Source organism: Magallana gigas, chromosome 9 (assembly GCF_963853765.1).
Source record: "Magallana gigas chromosome 9, xbMagGiga1.1, whole genome shotgun sequence".
Classification (NCBI taxonomy): domain Eukaryota; kingdom Metazoa; phylum Mollusca; class Bivalvia; order Ostreida; family Ostreidae; genus Magallana; species Magallana gigas.
Window position 1 is genome coordinate 49,847,157 of NC_088861.1, and position 25,945 is coordinate 49,873,101.

At 32.9% G+C, this 25,945-nt stretch overlaps 1 protein-coding gene across 2 annotated transcripts in view; it reads left to right on the forward strand.

Moving 5' to 3' along the window:
- Nucleotides 1–2,097: 2,097 nt before the first annotated feature.
- The window catches only part of LOC105331445 (uncharacterized), a 91,492-nt gene continuing 67,644 nt past the window's right edge, over nt 2,098–25,945 (forward strand). Inside the window, exons 1-14 of one of the 2 annotated variants that reach the window (XM_066071667.1) lie at nt 2,100–2,306; nt 4,572–5,227; nt 5,368–5,673; nt 5,937–6,203; nt 6,736–7,038; nt 7,132–7,416; nt 7,605–7,892; nt 8,249–8,314; nt 8,550–8,669; nt 8,753–8,965; nt 9,108–9,401; nt 12,616–12,777; nt 15,981–16,142; nt 16,527–16,697. In XM_066071667.1, the coding sequence (XP_065927739.1) occupies nt 4,606–5,227; nt 5,368–5,673; nt 5,937–6,203; nt 6,736–7,038; nt 7,132–7,416; nt 7,605–7,892; nt 8,249–8,314; nt 8,550–8,669; nt 8,753–8,965; nt 9,108–9,401; nt 12,616–12,777; nt 15,981–16,142; nt 16,527–16,697 (3,259 nt within the window). In that variant the 5' untranslated portion in view covers nt 2,100–2,306; nt 4,572–4,605. Of the gene's footprint in view, nt 2,307–4,571; nt 5,228–5,367; nt 5,674–5,936; nt 6,204–6,735; nt 7,039–7,131; nt 7,417–7,604; nt 7,893–8,248; nt 8,315–8,549; nt 8,670–8,752; nt 8,966–9,107; nt 9,402–12,615; nt 12,778–15,980; nt 16,143–16,526; nt 16,698–25,945 lie in introns of both variants that reach the window. The other variant, XM_066071668.1, reaches the window with a different exon arrangement.

Consider the following 25,945-nt stretch of genomic DNA (forward strand, 5'->3'; position numbering starts at 1 on the left):
TATAATACTAACAGGTTTTTGCAGAAAATAAAATTCTAAAAAATACAGCTCATATTGCTTTAAATACATGTACTTGAACATGGAGCTCATATACCATTGAACTGGTCTTATGCGAATAAAGAATTGGATTCTTACTTTGTTGAAGTTTTCAAAAAACTCGGAATGCAAAGTTTTGTAAAATGATTGTATTTTGTAGAACCATGACACTGGTTTGATAGCCACTGTTATAGTCTGATATTTTAGAAAAAATTGTAACAAGTAAGAATACAAATTTAGATTTAAAACTTACGACTTTCTACACCTTACTCAACCCTTCCCGACGATAAATTAATGTCCAGGCTTTTTGACATCATTTATAGCTGCTTTTTAAATAAAAATAGATCACGTAAATTTACTTACCTCATCGGTCATTTACAAAGCTTATTTGTGAGAAACCATTCTAATTTTACACAAGTTAAGTGGATATTAAAAAGATGCTTGAGTTTCTGATAGACAACATCTATGTTGGTTTTGGGAGTTGATTTTAATCACCACTCTAGATCTGGCAAACCTAAAGTGAAAGTGTTTGGACCTAAGCACAAATCATTACCGCTGACAATACTTAGTTCTTGAAAATGATACAATAGTCAATGTAATATATGCTGCAGCATTGTTTTCAAGAAAACTTATCTATAAACACTTTGAAAATAGTCAGATTTTTATATAATACGAACAATTTAGATATTTTTGTAGTCTCATGTATTCCTACGCCAGAATTTAACCAAACGCTCGACTGTCTCCGTAAATCTCCGACAAGCAGAGAGGCTCTCTTGCTTGTCGGAGATTAACGGAGACAGCCGAGCGTCTGTTTGAACGAGTCTAGAGTACTGTCAATCGCAACTTCTCGGGCCTTTCCGCCAAGCTCGGAAAACACCGGATGTTAGAATTTTATACAAAATTGAGTCGCTTCCCATTTAATTAAGTATCGGCTAGACAGTGTTGTATGTCGCTTCTGTGCTATATTTTAGGGTATATCATTTACTTTAATGAAGTCTAGCTCACATCTCAACAGATCGTAAAATGTGTTGTATTTATATCAAGTTTTATAAAAAGGGGGATTGTCATGGACGCCTAGGTAATACATTCGAGGTGTTTTTCCGAGCTTGCCGAAAAGGCCCGAGAAAGTGCGATTGGAGTTCGAAGTCAATAGTGTTTGGATCCATACAAATTTTAGAATTGTTTCAATTTTTAATACATAGTCTAAAATCTTTAAATATTACACACCATGAGTCATATGGTGTTTCTTGAAATTCTTGCCGGAAAAGTCTAAAAAATCACATTATAAAAAAGTGCGTAATTCAAATACAGACTAGAAACTAATTGCCATGCAAGATAAGTTGATTCTAAAATAAATGATAATCGATAAAATCAACTCCCGTCAGTACTTCAGTACTTTGATTGGAAATCATGTCTTCCAACAATCTGTTGGAATTCCAATGGGTACCAATTGCGCTGCGCTCCGTTGTTTGCAGGCCTATTTTTATATTCATATGAAGCAGAATTCATTCAGAAACTTCTATACGAAAACAAGAAATCACTCGATATGGCTCTCAACTCGACATTTAAGTATATAAATCGACGACATATTAGTTACCAATTAACAATTGTTACTTTCATTCTTACGTCGACTCGATATGTCCCAGGGAACTTGAAATAATGGATACCAGTTCAGAGAGTCCAAGTCATCTGTTTAATATTTAGATATTTTACTAGAATTAAGAGTTATGATTGGGACCTAACAATAAAACTTTATGATAAACGTGACTTCATTTTTTCTATCGTCAACCTAGGATACATATGTAGCAATATACCTTCATCGCCTGTACATGGAGTTATCGGCTAGACAACCTCGTGTGTCGCTTTTGTGGTAAATTTAGGGTATATCATTGACTTTAACTAAGTCTAGGTGACATTTCAACATATCGTAAAATGTTTTGTATTTATCAAATTTTATAAAAGGGGGGTTGCCATGGACGCTTAGGTAATACATTCGAGGTGTTTTTCCGAGCCTGCCGGAAAAGCCCGAGAAGCTGTGATTGATATACCTAATGTTGTTTCGAACCAATCAGAATTTCTCAGGCTTTTCGGCAGTGGTCGGAAAATAATGTTTGTACAAAATGGACACGCTCCTGATTCATTTTGGGTTCAAGTTAGACGAAAATGAATGTCACCTTTGTTGTAAATTTAAATTATAATTGTTGGAAATAATGAAGTCCAGCCTCAACAGACCATAGGCTACCCTAGTTTATTTCAGCGATTATGAAAAGGTGGGTTGTAGACGTTTATCTAATACTTTTCCTATAGTCGAAAAGGCCAGAGAAGTTGAGTCATTAATCGATCAGTTGACGATCTGTGAAAGTTTATCATAATGTTGTTAAAGGAAAATACGTATATATGGACAATGCAAATATATATATATATATATATATATATATATATATATATATATGGTGGATCTATGTTTAAAATGTGATAGAAAAAAGTCTACTTTCGTTTTTGAAATAGATCAGCATTTAAACCACGGCCTTTTCGGCCATCTTTAATTATTGTTTTTTAGCTAAAAGTTTTAGTGCGCTTTTCTGATAAAAAGAAAATCGTTGTCTGCTGTCGTCGTTTGCGTTATATTTGTGTAGTAAACTTAAAATTTGTTGGTACTTTAAAAAAATCTTTTTTCTTAAAATGTTGGACAATAAATGGTGAAAGTTGCGTAAAAGCATTTCAGGTTGTGTAAATTCATACTTGTTTAAACCATGATCTTCGGAGTAAGAGTGGGGCCACAATGGGGGTCGAATTTTTACATAGGAATATATCGAGAAAACTTTGTGAAAATCTTCTCAAAATCCATTTTGCTATTATTATACCTCTTCTTATTTTTCACTATATAAGAGTGATTCGATGTATTTCGCTGATTCCCTGAGAAATCATTTTGCTAGAAAGTCTGGAACTTATGTGAAAACACTATTACATATAGGTAGTGATGATTACAGTTTGTTCAAAGCATGTTCTCTGGGGGAAGGATAAGGCTACAATGGGGGATGGGGGTGGGGTTAAATTTTTAAAAAAGGAATAATAGAGAAAACTCTTCTCAAACACAGGTTGGAAATCTGTAATTTGTGTAGAGACATCGTCAGATTATGTAGATTGAATTTTGTTTAAATCATGGTCCTTGGAGGTTGGGTGAAGCCACAATGGGGGCATAAATTTCGACATAGGCATATATGAGAAAATCTTTAAAAATCTTTTCAAAAACTATTAGGGCAGAAAAACTCAAATGTGTGTGGAAACATCCTCATGTAGTGTAAATTCACGTTTGTTCAAATCATGGTCCCAGGGGGTACTAAGGTTGGGGCTACAACGGGGGTGGGGGTAAATTTTTACATTGGAATATACAGAAAAATCAAGTTTGTTTTAATATAATGAGGGAGGATAGGGGTGGAATTTTTTTTATGTTGGAATAAATAGAGAAAAACTATTAAAAAAATATTCTTCAAAACTGAAACATCTTAAGATCAATTCTATTTAAGAATCAATCAATTATAAAAGGGTCTGGCAACGCATCAATTATCCTTATATTTCATACATGGACACACCTAGGTGTTAAACGCAAAAAACCACTAAAAGTTGGTTGCTGGGGGTAACTGTTGCCATGGTAATCGAGGCTAAAGATGGGAAAATAGCAAAACTTACTTTAAAGCCATATTAGAAGGTTTTGCCCACTAATGTAAACTATCAAACACATAAAACAGCCCCTGTCCTATTTTCAAGTCTTTAATTAATATATAAGAAAATTGACGGAGAAACCAATACTTTTAATAAAGATGAAAATGATGGACGGGCCTTTGTACAATAGAGCGACATGCCTGCCAATACATTAATTTGAATTATAGCTCTTTAACCTGTGTATGTGACAACATTTTCAGTTAAGTTTATTTTCTTCAATCAAGTGAGTAAAGAAAATAAAGGTCATACGAAATGAATTCATGCCTGGTAAATGACAATCGTCTACAATGGAGAAGGCCAATAAACTTGTTCAATTAAGGAATTGAGCGCATTCATTCTGGTGTTTTGTGGTACACTTTTCTTCTTTCACATATAGAATTTTTTAAAATACAATAAGTAGCAAGTAGTGGAGGGAGAAAATGTACCTTTATGCTCTCAAGTATTTTAATCGTTCTATAAAGTGATGGGGGGGGGGGGGGGGCTAAAATAAAGGGAACAGGAAGTTAACCATGAGCACCAACTGAAAATTTAGTTATTTATATTGCATATGATCTTATTTTTAGGTAAAAATGGTATTTCATGAAGGTAAATATGTCAAAGATTAAGTATATGCAAAAATAAGTGAAAATTCGGATACTCATTTTTGGTTAATCTACTGAGGGGCCACATGGCAAATATCCTTTGGACGCCCATATAAAGCCAGTGTTGCTCAGGTGAGCGATGTGGCCCATTGGGCCTCTTGTTTAATCTTGTAATTATGTTTTCTAAATATAGAAAGAAAGGGATCTTTATTGTTTAGTTTTGTTTTATAGATGATAAAAAGCTGCACATACAAATAACCAAAGAATGGCCTCTAAAACTCTTTCGGAAGACCAGCAAAATTTCATGTGGATTTCGATAGCTTGTGTGGATTTTATTAAGCTGCCTTTAAAAGACATTTTATCTAATCAGATAAAACCTGCAGATCTTTATAACAGAATTGACTCTTCACAAACAAATAAAAGAGATTACCTTAGGAAAGAGCAAGAAATAATTTGTTTCATTCCACCACCTGGGCAACCAGACTACAACGACTTCGATGTGACTTTGCTGTACACATTAATAAGAAATCTTTCCTCTGCATCACTGAACCCGACATCACTAAACCCGACAAAAGGATGGGGCAAGGTTCCAGATTTTTCACATATGCGGATAGGGGATGACATCGAGCGTCTCAGATTGATGAGAAACAAGTTTGCGCACGCCAACTCCGCGGGGATTCCAGAGGCCGAGTTTCAGGTTCTTTGGAACGATTTAAAATCAGTTATTCCGAGAATTCAAACATTTATGAACTCAACGGGAAGCAATGTTAATTATGAACAAAAGTTGGCGGATATAGAAAGAACTGATTTTGGGTTCGGGGATCTTCAAAAATATAAGCTATTTTTGGAAGCAACGTTGAGTCAATTAAAAGAAGAAAGAATAAAAGGTTAGTATAAGAGCTTAAAAATGCAAAAAAAAAAAAAACAACCCAAAAAACAAACAAACAGAAAACCCCAAAACAAAGCTCAGTGCAGAATGGTTTCACATGGTAGTATTGTCTAAAAGTTTGTTGCATTTGTGTTACAGATGAACCAGAAATTTCAATAACGGGCGCAGAAAGAGTAGTATGGGGAGAGAAAACATGTTTTGAGGCAGATTTGAAACAAAAAGAAGCATCTCATTGGTCAATCAGTTGGCAGAGAGTAAGAGGAAGTGTCACTTATCAGATTGACATCAGTGACAAAAAGTACAGGGACAGTACCAGGACCCAGCTGGTCATTCATTCCGTGAGTAAAGACGACGAAGGAGAATACCAAGCAGTTCTCGCCAGAGAATCAAATGGAAACAAACGAAAAATAGAAAGCAATGCTATTTTTCTACACGTCATGGGAGGTATTTTATCATCATGAATATTTTTCATAAAAAAAAACAAATAAGAATCAATAAGATAAATGCTTGATTTTAAAAAATAAAATTTCCCGTATAATCAAAACATGTACATGTATTATTTCATACGTATACATAATATATATATATATATATATATATATATATATATATATATATATATATATATATATATATATATATATATATATATATATATATATATATAAGATAAGAACAAGTGAAACGATAAACATTTTGTATTGTAGAACGTCCAGTATTCGAGGTTTGGAGAGTTACGACAGAGGGGAAAAGCGTCACCATTCATTATAAAGTAAAGAATAATGCACCTCGTTTGAACGATATAAAGTGGAAAAAGAATGGAGAGGGACTGGTTTTAAAAACCCAGAAATATGTTGGAGGGGGTTTATCAGACAGCTATCTGAGGATTACGTCACCGAATGAAACAGACAAGGGAACATACTCCTGTACCTTGACAAATGCTGTAGGGTTTACCTCTAAAGCTATGACATTTGGTAATATTGATGTAAAGGGTTATATATTCAAAATAATAATTGACATTATAAAGAGTCCTATATGATTGTAGTGTACATTTTTCATATTTTATAGGTTATTGTTAAACGATTGTCGAATAATTTCAACAAGACGCAGAAACATATCAGTTTTTAAAATACCAGTTTTAAAATACCAGTATACCTACACTCTAAAACGTTAACATGTATAGGTCATATGATCAGCATTTATTTCTGTTTTACACTTGAGGTATGAAGCATATATAAAAATCGCACATGTACTTAAGTGTTTAGTTTAATATCCTCAACGTGTAAACTGCGTTTGATATTAGATTTAATTTGTGTTCTTCTGTAAAACATTTGTTCAACGTCTGAGTCATAGTTTTCAATGTTTAGTTATATTTGTAAAATGTATGATATAAATTACATACTTTTGGATATTTTTCAAGTTTAAAAATTGTATTGGCTATTTAAGCAATGAATTGAAAGTTGCAAAAGAAAATTGGGAATATTCGACAGTTTAATTTTTTTCCAGACATCCCTAAAGCTACAATTGCAACAGAATCGGAAGTCTACCTTGGATCTACAGCACAAATTACGTCCAAAGTTTCATCAACCCTACCACTCAGTGAATATAAATGGCAAAGTAGTGTTGATGGTAATGCGTTTGAATGCATCGACATCAATGAACGAAAATATCACGGATCTTGCCATTTAATACACCCGTTACTTTTGATACAAAGCACGACTTTTGACGACATTCTTTATTATCGCCTTTTGGTGTGGAATACAATTGGTGGCTGTGTCAGTAACACGGTCTTCCTAAACGTCACAGGAAGTATGTTTTTACTTGTCATATAATCTTTTACATTTTAATTCATTTCTCCTCCACATGGCTTATTTTCGTCTAAACAATATTATTTTATTGTAGATCCCCCAAACATAACATGCAGTCATGAAACATGTTTCGAAAGTCGATCAGTAAAATTTATTGCCAAAGTTTATCTTTATGAAACGTGTCATACAATTCAGAAAGTGGTATGGACAGTAAATGATGAAGAAATAGACCAACACGGATTGGGTGGAAAATTCTCAGAAGTAAGCGTCGATTCTCCATGTTTAACCATCCACAATGTCAATTGTTGTGATGCGGGGTCATACAAAATTACAGCTACTAACGCCGTGGGATCGACTACTAGTGATGCCATTGTATTAAGTAAACCCATTATATACTCAATTAATTTTTCAAGATTAATAAATGGGAAAAATATGAATTATAGTAATACCTTTCCTGACAGACATATTATTAAGTAATACCTTTCCCGTAAAAGATATCGGGCACATATTATACAGTCACAAAGAGCCTTTCTGCTTACAATTAAAAGAACCATTTTGTTTTAACAGATATTCCTGAAGTTATCCTGGCTAAATTTGACGAGAAGGAAGATGGTACACAGTGGGTCACAGTGACAATCAAATCGATCCCAGAGCCTTTCCTTGTACAATGGAGAAAAACAGAAAAAAACAGTGACAGGTTTCAACCGATTAATGTCAATGCTGAGGAATTTAAGGGATCTTCATGTTTATTTCCTCACTCTGTGCTGGTCATTAAACAAAGAAAACAATTAGAAAACTTCACCTTCCAAATAAAGATAAAAAATTTCGTCGGTACCCGTAAAATGACAATACAAGGTATATGAAGTATATTTTATATTTATACGCAAGGAAACGCAGATAGAAAAGTCACACTTGTACCATATTTTAAAAAAATATTAAAGTACAGACAAATGACTTTGTTGAAAACTAAACAAAACAGAAATTTAATATTATACAGTTTAACAGCAAATTTATTTTCTATAAAGGGGAGGTGGTGGTTAACTATCAACCTCGTGGTAGAAAAGTGAATTTTAGCGGAACATGATGCATATAGATAATGATAATCTCAAAATTTGCACAGATAAACAGTCTTACATAATACAATGAAGAAAAACATTTTATGAAACAGCATTTAATACTTATTTGTTCATTTTAAAGTGTTTTTGTTTTAGATTTATCGAACCTTGTGCCTGGTACCATGAAATCGGAGATTGTCTCATCAGATGAAATAAATGACGGTGAGATTGAAGTAACATAAAGTGTAATCAAACAACCGTAATCAGCAAATTGCATAGGAAAATAATTTTCAGAAACGCAATTATAGTCGATTTGTAGAAAGAAGACGTTTTTAATTTTTTTGTAGCATGTTATAACTGAAAACAATATTGGAATTTGTTTTTAATGTATTTAAGTCTATGAAACATATATCTACAACATAATGTGTTTTGTATTTTAATGTGTTTATCAATAAAGGTAGCCTGAACGAGACCTATAATGACGAGGTAGCCGGAATAAAATTCGCTATTCTTTTTGACGACCTAGCAGACCACTTTCCGGAAGAAAAATTTCAAAAATTAAAAGACCTTATTCAAAGTAATGTATCCAGATTTGCTTGCTGTTAAATGAATTTCTGTAGGAAAAAATCGTTATCATCATTCTTGTGTTGTTTAATTCAGGTTCAAAGAAAGTTAAGAACATTAAATCCTTGAATGAAGCGAGATCTGCAAGAGATTGTATTAGGATTCTTGATTCTGAAAACCTCTTTACCAAGTCTGATGTGACGTTTGTGCAGTTTTTACTTAGAAGGACAGAGTGTAAAGACCTCGAAAACAAATGTGTAGAATATGCGAAAGGGCAGAGAGCATTAGGGTTTTACGAGAAACAACCGGGTACACTAAATCCTACAATTTTGTCTAATTTGTACAATGTTACAATTGTATATAGAATTCAAATTTTCGTAAAACTTTATACCAAAAGTTTAATCTGTAAATACTCTGTATTGTTTTGAAAAATGTGTATATTGATTTTCAGAGGACGGGTTCAAACATGTTTATTTTCACGTGACGGGAGGTTTATCAAACTTCAACAAGGAAAAGAGAAGAAATATCAGAGAAACTGTTGCTGCTATGGTGGGATGCAAGACAAACCGAGTTTCTTTGAATGGATATCGCCGCTCAGAGAGTTTTATAGCAATTGTATCGATAGAAGTAATCTATGTTGGGAAACTTGTGGCAATAAACAAGCAGGATAGATACAGATTTGTTCGCCTGGACATTGACTACTTCACTATTGACTTTATTAAAGTAATCCTAAAACTCTCACAAGGTAAATGATGTATCTTTATTCAGCTGTGAATGATTTTTTATAAAATATTTGTGACGTGATATTTCATTGGCTATATCAAATAATTTAAACGTATTTAAATTATTTTACATGACGTCACAATCGATCGCACAAAACAACGATCAATCAACATGACCCGTAAAAGACAATCGAAAAACTGTGTAACCAGTAAATGGTATAATTAAAAAGTAAAGTACGAGTTTTCATGAATGTTGCAGAATAACCTGCGAGGTCGAGAAATGTTGTTTTGAAATATAAAAGCCGATTTCAATATTTCAAACAACATTTCGATACCGATTTTTTTGCGATCTTTTTTACATTGCAAATTATTCAACACGCAGAAATAATAATGAAATATATGGTTTTGTTTACTATAAAAAAACCTTTTTAATAGCAAAAATAACTGACAAAAATAAAATCTTCACATTTTACCCATTTTTGCAAATTTTTCGCAAAAAACGAATATACGGTAAAATATTCAATAGCTAAAAAAATATTTACGAGTATAAATTGGATTGGAACTGTTAATACTTTTAAGTGGATATGATCGCATTGTTAAGATTATATAAAACAACAAAGAAAAAATAAAAAAAACCGACTATAGTTTTAAAATAATTCAAAAAAGTGAATATCCAAAATTTAATCACCATTCGATTATATTCACTGCAAACATTTTCGCTATTCCTGGCTCTTTATGCAGTTACGTACAAATGTAAAAGTACAGGAATGGCAAAAACGTTTGCAGTGATTATGAACTTTTCCTTCCTCTCCGCGTCCTTCCAGTGAGGATTATCATCAATAAAAATTACTTTCATGTCTTTCCATATATGGCCACTGATATTTAAATGTTTCCCTATTTTATAGCTCACTGAAACGAAGGACCTGGTTAAAGTTTTTGTTGCAGGTCACGTATATAAGTTATTACTTGTCCTATCTTCACCAAACTTGCATGAATGATTCATCTGGACCAACTTATTGACTTGAAAGACTTGGATGTCTTGTGATACTGATGCACCTGGCAGGCTTGCATGCTGAATCTGAGCCATAGGTTTCAGATGCCGGAGGAGGTTAAGGTTTTAAGAGCTGGATAAAATTTGAAAAGCAGGTGCCCTCTGATAATTATATCTTAGTAACTACTTGTCCTAGTTTAACCAAACTTGCACGGATGGTGCATCTTGTTATACTGATTAACCTGATTAACCTGACAGGCTCGAATGCTGAATCTGAGCCATAGGTTTTGGATGCTGGATGGAGTTAATGTTTTAAGAGCTAGTTAAAGTTTTTGCCCTCTGATGATGCTATCTTTGTTATTACTTTCCTATCTTCACCAAACTTGCATAGATGGTGTGTCTTATGATACTTATGCACCTGACAGGATTGAATGTTGAATCTGAGCCTTAGGTTCTGGATGCTGGAAGGTAAGGTTTTTTGGAAGGGTCATATGTTTAATAGATAATAATACTATTTCAAACTTGCATGGTTGATTAAACTATAATATGAATGAATCGCAGAGGTAGCTTCAGATGCAGAGCTTGAACTCCATTATCAAGAATGCTAAACAATTTATATTACTGGTCCTAACTTCACCCAACTTGCATGGATGGTGTGTCTTATGATACAGATGCACATGATAGGCGTTGATGTTGAATCGGAACCATAGTTGTCGGATGCTGGATGGAGTTAATGTATTAAGAGCTAGTTAAAGTTTTTGAAACAGGTGCCCTCTGATGATGATATCTTTGTTATTACTTGTCCTAAGTTCACCAAACTTGCATGGATGGTGCGTCTTATGATACTTATGCACCTGACAGGCTTGGATGCTGAATCTGAGCCATACGTTTCGGATGCTGGATAAGGTTTAGTTGTTTGGAATATGTCATATGTTTAATAGATAATAGCAGCTTGCATAGTTGATTTAACTAGAATATAAATGAAACACAGAGCTAGCTTCAGATGCAAAGCATGATCTCCATTATCAATGTTGCTAAAAAATCTCCTGCCTCACTCAAACCTGCTTGATAGATGTGTTTGTTGTTGAATGATATTAAATGATTCCTATGATATGGTATTGTATGATATGGTACACTATCATATAATATCTTATCATAACATATTGTATAATATAATATTGGTTTATATAATATATTATAATATCACATGGAATTTTATTATATGATATTGTATAATATTTTACTATATTACATTATATTGTATCATATGATATGATACAATTTGTATCAATGTATATTGTATCATATGATACAATATCATAATAATGAATCAAATAAGATACAGTATCATACATAACAATATCATACTATATTATTCAATATGATATCATAATGTGCAATATTGTGATGTATTGTGTGATATGATATTTTATTATACTTTCCAGTTAAATACTGAAATCTGATTGGCTTAGACGCAGTTGATAATCCGTTCTATCACCCTCAGTGTTAGCAGCGCACTTGGCCACGGGTAACACAACGAATTGTTACATGTGTAAATTATTCGCGTACGGTTTGCCGTAGAATTCATGTCATTTCTATATAAAAGCAGTAAAATTTTCTTTAAAATTAGGACATTCAGTATAATGAAATAATTAGTGCCTGTTCTCGGGGTGTCAATTTCAACAGTCACCCTCCCAAACAGGCATTATTTATATAGTATCATATAATTCTATATTGTATCATATATTTTGTATGATGATATTATATTATGTTATCAAATACAATAATGTATAACACAATAAAATGTCATATCATATGTTACACTATCATATCTCATCATTGTTTATTATGGTATTTTATGCTATATATTGTAAGTATGATAGGAGCAATATTGTATTTTATATTATTGGTTTGATAAAATTTGTATATTATAATACCGTATGAAATGAAAATATGAGTATCACACAATTAAAATATGATATACAATATTATGTCAAAACAGTATCCATGAATATCCAAGATCATAAAGTATGATTTTCATATAGGCTAATATGTTAAAGGTGGTCTCATAAAGGTTATGCCTCATAAAGGTGATACCTTGTCTCGGTGAACTTTGTATTCTTTGATTACCTATGTTTTTAACATAAAATCATACTTTAGACAAGATACTTTAAAAATACATATCTAATATTTAATACTGTTTTGTTTTATAAGGTAACACAAACAGAATTTATTTTTTTATATAGAAAGTCAACGTGTTGATTATCATGAACACGTTCCAAAGACAAAACAACACAGAATTATACCACCCAATGAAAGTACCTTTGTACCATCCAAAGTTGGAGTTGATACATCTTCTAGATTTTTGCATAAAATGGAAGATGAAGAGTCTATGGAAACAAGTTTAAGTACGACTCTTATTTTACTAATTAAAACATTAAAAAGTCAGTAATAAAATTGATATGCTTGGTATCTCCTACTAAGTACAATTTATAATTTTATATATTATTCGCAAAAAATAAACTTTTCTTTCAAAAAGTACTTTTTATTTATGTACGCAATATAAATATCTTAATAAATTTGACACAATGGTAAAAAAAAGTTTAAGAGTTTGACATATGTTTTGTTGAAGAAAAATATGAAAACACCATACAAGTTTTTAGCTCACCTGAACCGAAGGTTCAAGTGAGCTTTTCTGATCACCCGTTGTCCGTCGTCCGTCCGTCCGTCCGTCCGTCTGTCCGTCTGTCTGTCCGTCCGTCTGTAAACTTTTCACATTTTCAACTTCTTCTCAAAAACCACTGGGCCAAATTTAACCAAATTTGGTACAAAGCATCCTTATGGAAAGGGGATTATAAATTGTTAAAATAAAGGGCACAGCCCTTTTCAAAAGGTAGATAATTGCAAAACAGTAAGTATATGGTGCATGTCTTTAAAAATCTTCTTCTCAAGAACCACTGCACCAGAAATGCCAATATTTACACAAAAGCTTGTATATATAGTGAAGATTCTAAATTGTAAAAATCGTGACACTCGCACCAAAACTGGGGCCCCAGGCGGGGTTCAAAGTTTAACATAGAAATACATAGGAAAATGTTTAAAAAATCTTCTTCTCAAGAACCACTGCACCAGAAATGCCAATATTTACACAAAAGCTTGTATATATAGTGAAGATTCTAAATTGTAAAAATCGTGACACTCGCACCAAAACTGGGGCCCCAGGCGGGGTTTAAAGTTTAACATAGAAATACATAGGAAAATGTTTAAAAAATCTTCTTCTCAAGAACCACTGCACCAGAAATGCCAATATTTACACAAAAGCTTTTATGTATAATGAAGATTCTAAGTTGTAGAAATCGTGACCCTGAGACCAAAACTGGGGCCCCAAGCGGGGTTCAAAGTTTAACATAGAAATACATAGGAAAATGTTTAAAAAATCTTCTTCTCAAGAACCACTGCACCAGAAATGCCAATATTTACATAAAAGCTTGTATATATAGTGAAGATTCTAGATTGTAGAAATCGTGACCCTCGGACCAAAACTGGGGCCCCAGGCGGGGTTCAAAGTTAAACATAGAACTACATATGGAAAATATTTAAAAAATCTTCTTCTCAAGAACCACTGCACCAGAAATGCCAATATTTGCACAAAAGCTTGTATATATAGTGAGGATTCTAAATTGTAAAAATCGTGACCCTCGGACCAAAACTGGGGCCCCAAGCGGGGTTCAAAGTTTAACATAGAAATACATAGGAAAATGTTTAAAAAATCTTCTTCTCAAGAACCACTGCACCAGAAATGCCAATATTTACACAAAAGCTTGTATATATAGTGAAGATTCTAGATTGTAGAAATCATGACCCTCGGACCAAAACTGGGGCCCCAGGCGGGGTTCAAAGTTAAACATAGAAATACATAGGAAAATGTTTAAAAAATCTTCTTCTCAAGAACCACTGCACCAGAAATGCCAATATTTACACAAAAGCTTGTATATATAGTGAAGATTCTAAATTGTAAAAATCGTGACCCTCAGACCAAAACTGGGGCCCCAGGCGGGGTTCAAAGTTTAACATAGAACTACATATGAAAAATGTTTAAAAATTTTCTTCTCAAGAACCACTTCACCAAAAATGCCAATACATACACAAAAGGTTGTATATATAGTGAAGATTGTAAAAATCGTGACCCCCGAACAAAAAGTGGGGCCCCAGTAGGGGTTTAGATTTTAACATATATAGGAAAATGTTTTAAAATCTTCTTCTCAAGAACTATAGTGCAACTGTTTGGGATATTATTATGCATACATGTACATCCTTAAATAATGTAGATTCAAAAAATTGTAACTCCCGGACAATTGATGGGCACCAAGAGGGGTTCAAATTTTAAACATTTTAAAAAACATAAAGGTTAAGTTTAAAAATTAAAAAGAACTACAATGTTTTAGTTTGTGGAATTTCTATGCATGCATCCTTCGCTTATGTAGATTCCTAATTGGTAAAATCGTGACCACCGGACCAATACTGGGGCCCCAAGATGGGGTCAAAGTTTATTATAGAAATATAAAGGTAACATGTTAAAAAATCTTCTTCTCGAGAACTATAATGCTTCAATTTGTGAGATTACTATCATGCATACATCCTTGGATAATGAAGGTTCGACAGTTTTAAAATAGTGACCCCTGGACTAATACTAGGGACCCAAGATGGGTTAAAAGTTAAATGTAGAAGTACCGGTATATATGGAAAATGTTTAAAAATCTTCTTTTCGAAAACTACAATGCATCAATTTGTCAGATAACTACGTAAGCACCCTCAAATAGTGTAGATTCGAAAATTATAAAAGCCGTGACCTCAATCTAATACTGGGGCCCCAAGAGGTGTTCAAAGTTTAGCATAGAAATATAGAGGGAAAATGTTGAAAAATCTTTTTCTAGGGAACTATAATGCTTCAGCTTGTGAGATAACTATGCAAGCATCCTTAAATAGTGTAGATTCTAAATAATTAAAACTTTAGCACTGGACTAATACTGTGGCCCCAAGAGGGGTTCAAAGTTTAACATAGAAAGATATATTGAAAATGTTTTTAAAAAGTTTTTCTCGAGAACTATAATGCTACAGTTTGTGAGATTACAATGCAAGGATCCTCAAATTGTGTAAACTCTAATGTAGTTGAACCAAGAGTTATCTTTCTTCATGTTCTGTACAGTCTGAGAGTTATTCCTCTTGAAGTGGAACTCTTCTACGTTCAGTTTTTCAGGTTGTGTACGTGCGGTCCCACCGCAGTGCTACACATTTTCATTCCTATGTTACTATTTATGTTGTTCAAGCCAACCATAAACCTCGGACCATAACTGGGTCCCCAGAAAGGGGTTCAATGTTTAAAATAGAAAAAGCATATGCTACGAAATGTAATGTTACAAGGAACTGCTGTTCAGGTGAGCGATGTGGCCCATGGGCCTCTTGTTATAAAATTACATTAGGCAAATATTAGTCTCCCACTTAAAAAACATACAATATACAAGTAATGAATACATTAAAAATGCTTTGTTATTTAATAATATATTGTTTTCGCTTGATAGATTAACTTAGCAGGGCCCTTCTTTTTATACAGAAAGTCAACGTGTTGATTATCATGGACACGTTCAGAAGACAGAACAACACACAATTTTACCACCCAATGAAAGTACCTTTGTATCATCCAAAGTTAGAGTTGATACATCTACTGGATTTTTGCGTAAAATGACGGATGAAAAGTCAATGGAAACAAGTTTAAGTAAGACTCTCATTTTACTAACTATAACATTCAGTTAATATTCTCGGCATCTCTTACTAAGTACGATTCATAGTTTTATACATTATTTGCAAATAATAAACTTTACTTTCAAAAAATACTAATTATCTATGTATACAAAATACATATCTTAATAAATTTGACCCAATAGTAAAAAAGAGTTTGAGAGTTTGACATATGTTTTGTTGAAGAAAAATATGAAAACACCAGACAAGTTCTTATTCAATTACATCAGGCAAATATTAGTCTACCTCCTAAAACATGCGATATACTAGTAATAAATACATTTAAATTTATTGTTATTTAATATAGTATTATTTTCACATGATAGATCAACTTAGCAGGTTCTTTTTTTTTTTTTTACAGAAAGTCAACGTGTTGATTATCAGGGACACGTTCAAAAGACAGAACAACACACAATTATACCACCCAATGAAAGTACCTTTGTACAATCTAAAGTTAGAGTTGATACATGTACTGGATTTTTGCGTAAAATGGCAAATGAAACCGAAATGAAGAGAATGAAGCTATTTCTAGGTAAGACTCTTCGTTTACGAACTATAGAATTGAAACGTCGAAAATAAATTCAGTTAATATTTTTGGTATCTGCTATTAAGCACGATTGATATTTTCATAATTTTTTCTATGACATTTCTGTATTTGTTTTCAATGAAAATAGTCATAAAGTGTTTGTATGCAATCTAATAAATTTACTTCAAAATAAAAGTATTTATTATCGATGTATACAATATAAATATCTAAATAAACTTACCACAATAGTAAAATAAAGTTGAATATATATTTTGTTGAAAAAGAACATGGAACCATTAAGAATTCTGATAAAAAAAAAAATCAAGCAAACATTAGTCTTTTAATTAAAAATCATACTCAAGAATAGATACAATAAAAATGCACACATCGTTTATTTTATAAATAAACTAAAGGAATTTGTTTACTCAGGCTTTAAGTTGTCAAATTCGGATTGTTATGAAGTTCAATGTCATGAGTAAAATTTGTTCTAAACACAAAAAGTATTTATAAAATGAATTATTATTGACATAATATTCGATATCTTTATCATATTATCGAATTCAGCTGAAACAAAAGAAGACCTTTAGCGAAACGGAGGGAATTTTCATTAAAATTTTCAGATTTTGTTGGTTTTTTTCGCCAAAACATTTTTGGTTGTAGTAAAATATTTTGCACATTTTCTGTTCTTTTAATGTCACTTATTCATTCAGATAATCATATGGCACGAAGTTCAAAAATATTGAAAAATGCTTTAAAACGATAGCATATTCCATACCTCCAAATTTTGATCATTGACCTCATATAAACGTTATGCTTAAAAGAATAAGTAGAAGGCTAGGTCAATATAAGTAGTTAAATGCTAAAAAGGTATCAGTGTCATCATCATTAAAGTTTTTTTTAAACTGAACCAATTTTGGGTATAGATTTAAAAACTGAATGCTGTGTGTACAAAAGGGTTGACAAAAAAGGCGTCTTGCAACAGACGAAAAGAAAGAAAAAAGTCGATACCTGTTTAAAGTAAATTAAATAAAATGCAATAAAAACTTGTCCTGGTGTTTGGTCAAGAGTTCTGTCTAGCTAATAACTTGCGAAATTCGACGGGTAATGGACTATAGTCTGTCCCCGATATTCTTGCCGCATATTTTCTTACATTATTTGATATTTATAAATAACTCTTTATTCAGACGATGTTCATTCAATAGTATAAAAAATTCAAAGAGTTTTCTTTTGAAAGGGCCCCTCTAGCTTGTCAGGTTTCAATACACGTCTGACAAAAGAAGTCTACGAGGATTTAGCATTGTATCAGCCATAATTAAGCCCGAATGATAACGTTAAAAAATTATGCAAGGTATTCCGAGTGACTTCTGAATAAAGAAAAGATGTCAACATTCCCCATTATGAATCTCCGTAGGAAATCTGTTTTTGTTCCTGTGAATTTTTCCGAGGGAAAAATGGTAAAATGTCAACGTATATATCTAAGAAATTTTCCCTTTCATGGATCTTAATTGCACTTCTTTCACAGGTATGAATATTTCTATTAAAAATCGTCCAAATGTGCAGCATAAATATTTTGGGACTTTCTATAGTAGAGGTTCCGTACATAATTCTGAGCAATGTCTTGCCAAATATCGTGTGTTTGTTGGTACAGATCATGATTCGAATTGATGAGATGTTTGTGTTGCTGCAATCTTCTTATAATGTACAACCAAATTTTCAACAATGTTCAAATCGGATGATTGGGCCGCCAAACTCATATTCTTTTATGTGGTTTTATGCGATGACGACCGCGCCATGTGAACTGGAGCATTGTAATTTTAAAAAAGGTAACTTCTTGTCAGAAAATTACATGCCAGAGATTATTGTATAAAACATTAATATACTTCTGAGCATTTATATTGCCATTAACTCTAGATAAAGTTCCAACTCTATCATAACAAGGACACCCCGTGCCATCAAACTTGCGTTCGTTTTGTTTCGGTACCATGTCCGGTCTCTATCCTTTGCTTGTTTTTCTCAACACGTATACGCGTTTATTTTCTGCAACACATACCTGACTTACACCACTGAAAGGTAACAGTCTCCCGACACCATGACAACCCTTTTTTGGTTAACACTATCATTTTCTTCCTATAAACTTCCCCTGGAAAATCCATATTTTCTCAGTCTACGTTTAACTGTCTTCTTAGAAACTGCAATATTCCTATTTTCATTAAATTGTAATTGAAGTTAAAGGTGCACACCGATTAACATTTACGAACATTTGCCATCAGCGATAGTCACGCTCGTTGATCAGTCGAGGTCGGCCTGATCTCTGATGATTTTCATGACTCCCCGTGTTTTGAAATAATTTTCCAATTACATGGTATATAGATGACAGGTAATTGTTCACCGTCTGTACTATATCTGCATCCATTCCGTAGAGCTGCACGGCAACCTTTTTTAAGCTATCGACAGTTCTTCTCTGTTCTCTTCTATCACTAGGTTGACACCAATACACACAATGCTTGCCGTTGAAAGAGAATGTGCTATTTTTAAGTACAAAACTGCTTGCCTCTAGAATAAATTCTCTGCTGAAACGGCTGTTTATATTTTGTGGAAATTTATTAATCCAGTATTTCAGGGCATTGATACCGAGATCAGTGGTTATGTTTGTATACAAATAAGTACATCTATGGTAAACAACTTTGTATCTTGGTTAACTTATCTAGTCAATGTTTCAGGAAATCAAGATAATCTTGGACTTAGCTTTTTACTTCTGAGAATAAGGGCTTCAGTGACATATCCATAAGATGATTAAGTCTTTGTGTTGGAGGATAGGTCCTCCCACATTAGGTCTAAATGTAAGATTTCATGTATGTATTATTTTGCGTTTTGGTAGCATACGTAATTGTTTTTGGCTTATTTATATTGGCCCATAAAAAACACTTTTCCGGGATCAAAATCCGTTAAAAATCCACTTCCTTGGTTGCTATTTTAGATGGAGCCTGGTGGTCTTTAATAATTGTTCCACTTTTTATTTTTTTATCATTGTTTCCGGATATTTTGCAATAAAATTCGTTGTTGTCAAGCATCTCCAGCATTTTGTTTTAGCTCACCTGAACCGATAGTTCAAATGAGCTATTCTGATCAACAATTGTTCGTCGTCCGTCTGTCCATCTGTCCGTCCGTCCGGCTGTACGTCTGTCCGTCTGTAAACTTTTCACATTTTCGACTTCTTCTGGGCCAAATTTAATCAACCTTAGTACAAAGCATCCTTAAGGGGAGGGAATTTTAGATTGCTAAAATAAAGGCCTGAACACTTTTTAAAGGAGTGACAATTTCAAAACAGTAATTATAGGGGGTGTTTCTTTTAAAATCTTTTTCTTAAGAACCACTGCATCAGAATTGCAAATATTAATACAAAAGCTTGTATATATACGCGGGCATGTTAAGGCTTCCCGATGGATTTTACAGCGATGTGTAGAAAGTCACTTGTCTGTACTTTATACGATATGACGTCATAAATAACTTTGACGTCACGAATTGCATTCCTGTCGATAGTTCTCCGGGAATGTATCTTAACTTTAGAAATGAATTATATCAAACCAATATAAAACCGCATGTTTCCTTTACATAGATGCTGCCATTTGTGCTAGACGTACAAAATTCATTCATATAAAAAACCAGGATCAAATAATCGGTAGTTTTAAAGCTTCGTTTTAAGTTAAAGACTATTTTTAGACTAGTGGTTTGGAGACTCTCCCTGCTACATGTAAACAACTGAATAATACAAATTAACTAGAGACGAGCTCGTTGCAAGCAACGATTAGGTTTTCCGTCGTAGCTGCGTCATACTTGTGACGTATTACAAAAAATTGATAGCTAACCATAGTACAATATTAGATGTATAAACACTGACAAACAAATCATTATATTCGGTGCTAGAGAATTCGTCTGGATCTGCATCGGTCGTGTGCAGTACGAACCGGGTGAGGGAATGTTGGCGTAAAGTGTATAAGGTATAAGGTTGTGGCGCGCTGTGGGCCGTAAGCTAAAACGAAGGATAGGTTTGCCGTATTCCCGAAGGTCCACCAGTATACAGTTCCAGAGAAATAAACAGGCAATTGATGCAGGATTCCACATAAATTGGACGAGACTCAACGATGGCAACATTATAACAATTTAACAGACAGACATGTTACAAACAAGTCGGATATGGCCAGTAGTGGCCTCCGGATTCAAGACTCTGGGAGAGTCTTGCGTGGCCGGGGCTGACCGCCGTATTCCAGACTGTGCATTGACAATTGTACATAACTATTTATAAGAATCTTAACAATGAGTATAAATTGACAGGTAATGATATAAGTAAGCTGAGTGAAAGGTTCACAGATATAAAATAATTAAATAAACTCAATGAGTCTTTGATGTCCAAGAAATGAAAATCTGATAATTGCACAATATAAACAGTCCTTGATACATGACACTCTGTCTCTTTGAAATCACATATGAAGCCTAAAAAGTGTCAATCACTAAATAAATAGTAACTCTGTAAGAAATAAACTGTGAGAAAAAATTACGAAACAGATGTTGAATTTTACAAGTAAAGTCCAAAAAAAACTATAATTGAACAGAGCATTTTGCACGATGATACTACATGTTTATAAGCAAATACAGATCTTAACACGTTGTCTCTAGTTTGATTCGCCGCATTTTATTCACAGAGTGGGACTGTGGTTATGTCCGGTGTAACGAAGAATTTTGACCCGGGTTGAAAATTGACCCGGGGGTCATTTTTCCACGTTGAATAATGAGACGAAAGGTGTTGAATAAAGACCCTAATCCGTTGAAAATTGACCCGCATCGTGGAATTTTGATCATGAAACCGGTTCAAAATTCAACAGCAAAGAAGCACAAAATAAGGAATCAATATTATAACTTGAGTTTTTCTAATTAAAAATTATCAGTTTATACATATTTATTCTTTATATTTATATGTTTCAAGGGGGTGGGGGTTAAAAATGAAACTTTATAAATAAATATTTTTTAATTTACATATTATCCCTTTAAATATGTAATAACTAATTTATTCATAATAAACTTTTCGCGTATAATTGCTGTTTTGAGTGATATCTATATATTTCTTAAAAAAATATATGTTTTTTGAGAATATTTGTACATGTATATATCACAGGATTAATTATTTTAGTTAATTAGTTTTCATATTTGCGTTCACGTATTTCAACATTTCATGTTTTCATTTCCCATTGTTCATTTGTTTACATTCACACCACTTCATTCATTCATACAATCATTCATAGTATGATAGTAGTACGAGAGGTCACGTGGTTACGTTTGGCGGGTGGATCAGTGAATGAATGGGTGTGTTAGTCGGTTTTTCGGGTTGGTTTAAGTGAGTGAGTGCGCATGTCCGTTTGCATTATCGAATTTTTAGCACGAACTTTGATTTAATATCACGACGCCACCCAAGACAGACGGTTGAATTATTAAGCTCCATAGCTTGTCAACCCGACTATTATCTTAGTTCATATTGCTGTTATACTTGGTGAATTATTTTAATCAAATATGTGTAATTTAAATATCATTCAACTAAAGATAAATTTAATGAGTGAATGTAGAGAATGAGAGTGTTTTAGTAATATTTTATTGTATATGATTATAGATCACATAGCTGTTCTTGAGGAAACCATTTATTCGATATACAAATACAACAATAAATATTCAGCGTCATTTCCACAAAACGCCTTGGAGTTCTTAATTGTTCCCAAATGTAGCCCAGAATATTATATATCAGCTACCCCTTGACATATACATAATTACACGTGAAAATATTCAATGCAGTTAAACTCATTTTTTAAATTCGCTGGAGAAGTGTACAAATGTAAATATTTTAAAGATTACAATACATCATATTGTTTAATTTTGGTTTTACGTTCACCCAGTAAATTGTAACTTTGATATTGTTCATTGTATATTTTCTGGGTGTGTGCAAATGCAAAATTTAGAATATGTCATATTGAGATTTTTGTGCTCGCAACCACTCAGTTTGTTAAAACTGTGATTATCTGAATTTTGTATTCACACCTATCCAGCCAATAACAGCGTACAAAATGATGATGATATGCTAACATGTACTCTTTCATGAATAATGCTGTAGTAACTATATCTTGAAAGCCTTTTTTTTTTTTATTCTATTTGTTACGTAGTTACTAGGGTAACTAAATATCATCAAATCGCTGATTTTTTTTAGGCATAAACAATTCTGCTTCATGGAATCTGTAGCAAGTTAGCAACCTAATTTTTGTACAGGATGACAATAAAATAATTTTGTTTTAATAGTTTCTAAATTGCTTTGATTACAAAAATTTATCATTAATACTAACAGTAATTGTTTTCGTCAATAAATAGGTAAATTGCATTTTTTGAATAGAAATATATAGAAGATCATACAGCAGCGTTGGAGTAGATGGTTGACCTTCCTATCACAGCCACCTACATTATTAATTCAATTTAAACGTATTTTATTGAACGGAATGTTCAAATTATTGAATGGATTGGATAAGAGTCATAGCCTATGTAAACCCTTTCAAACATACAAAGTCAAGAAGAAATTATCTACAGTCATAAGAATATAGTATTACAAGTTTACAGAATATTATTGATATTATGTGCATATAGGACAGGGGATATTTGAATATTAAATAATTATCTGAATATTTATCATATATGATTGTATGACATATTGTTGGTAGACATGTTGTCTCACACCTACATTAACAAACATATCACCTTCATTTATACCTGCAGGGATACAAACATAAGAATGACATTTTCATGATCCAGCCCATTTGAAAAGAACAGTAAATAAAAGGGGAGAATATATTAAGTAAATATACATGTATAATACTTAAATAGGTTTAAACCGTGTTACCTAAGAGAATCAAAAACGCTTTGGAGCTCTAATATAAATATAAACATGGGAAACAATTTTACAATTTTATCTATATGAAAAATCAGAACTACCATAAAGTATATAGTTCATATAAAAAGGTAAACTAATGTCATTAAGTTGTTTAAAAAGTTCGTCTCTTTGTTGAGTATATCTTGGATATCCAGGGGGGAAAATCACATTTCCTTCAGATGCAGACCTACACTATAAACATCGACTCCCTTCAGTTTAAAACATCCTTAAAGTAAGCTTTACTAGCTTTATTCCGTAATTGACGTAAAATAATATTTCCAATTGCCTTAACTGAAATTTTTGTAAGCTTTAGGTAGATTTTGTTTTTTAAGTTTTGACTTAAAGAAAGATAAATTTGATGAAATTTCTTTCCTGCATGAAGATTATTCCATAATTTACATGTAGACGGAGCAAAGCTATTGTAATATGTACATAGTGGTAGATAGTAAAACAGCTCATTCGACCTTAGATTATATGTATGTTCAATTAGAAAATATGATTGAACTCAATCTAACATATCTTGTAGTGCTAAACCATTTTAATCTTGGAGAATATAATTAGTTTATGTTTATCCCTTCGAGGTTGTAAGGTTTCAAAATTAAGCTCACAATATAAAATGATTTTAGAAGAATTAACTCTGATCCCTTTCACTGTCCTGGTTGCCTCATTTTGTACATGTTTAAGCAAATCGGATTTTCCTTGATACAGCTGCTCCAAACAACATCACCATATTCCAGTCTAGGTCTGATAAAAGCCGAATTTTAACAAGTGTTTATCTATCAATTGTATGTTTGAGTAATCTTAATATATTCAAATTTTTGCATGCCTTTTCATGTATACCATTAATATAATTAGATCAACCATCCTCCGACTGTATGTTTAGATGCAAACCTACTTTTTCAAAAAGTTGATAACATTTTTGCTGTATGCTATATGTTTTTAATTTTGAGGAATTATATTACGTCAGTTGCCTGTGTTTCTAATTTACTGGTAATTAATGGAATTGAAAACTCACTGATAGTTCTAAATAAATTGCATTTTTTAAAAAGAACTATGACTCTGCATATGCAGAAAATTGGATGGTGCTTCAATAAAGTTAATCCGACAAGTTTATGAAAAATTATTGTTAAGTATATATGTATAATACAGTATACATAAAAAAAGATAAAAAAAAAATGACAACCATTCATTTATTTTTTTGTCAGGGATGCTGACTTCTTCAAATTAAGCATAGGTATCTGTCATTATATCCTTTTGTCTTGATATAAATATATATACCCTTTATCCAATAAAACAGTATAGAGGTTATATTTTCAATTATTAGAAAATACAACGCCAGGTGCTTGTCGAATAGAGCTCTGTTGAATTGCATTAAAAGTGACAAGAACGGGCAATACATTTGTTAGATATATTTATCAGATATTATGACAAGTTGAAACTTAAAATTCTGTCACATGAGGGAATGAAAACCATGTCATCTATGTCATAAAGTATTCTAGCCCTACTCGGCTGTTCCATTCCGAAGCAAACGGTTATTTTCTTAGCTTTATTTACATAGTATAGTAATGATAAATGGCTATCATATTTTCAGTCTCAAAATTAAATGATTAATTGGACCTATCAACCTAAAAGAAATTAGCCCGTCCGCATATGTATCGGACAGTGTGAACATTTTAAAACTAAAACTTTCAAATATGTGCATGATTGTACATTTAAACTGTGTAGATTAAGTTCCAGTTCAGAACAAACCTCTGAGGTTGGGGTCAATTCTCAACAGGATCAATTTTCAACGTGTCGATGTCTTCAGAGTTTAGAAAAATCTTTCTCATACCGTTGAAAAATGACCCCGGGTATAAATTTCACGATTTTGGTCTCAATTTTCAACGTTGAAAAATGACCCCCCCGGGTCAATATTCAACGTTGAAAAATGACCCCCGGGTCAATTTTCAACCCGGGTCAATATTCTTCGTTACACCGGTACGAAGGTAAAAAGACCATTGGCAAACGTTTCACACGCATCTTTATCGAACGAAAGCGCCAATGAATCTCTTCGTATATATGCGGAGATCCTGGAAATTTTACAGGGGGTTTTGAAGAATAATTTTGTATTTCGAGGAGGGGAAACATGCGCGGATCAGAAAATGTTTCCGGGGTGGGGGTTGAAAAGTCAGACGGTTATTTGAGTTTGCCAAGGGATGCCCGATGCATATTTGGTAAGTTTATAATGTACACGTAATTGAAAAAAAATTTCGCTGGGGGGGGGGGGGGGGTCTGGAACCCTTCCACTTCTAGATCC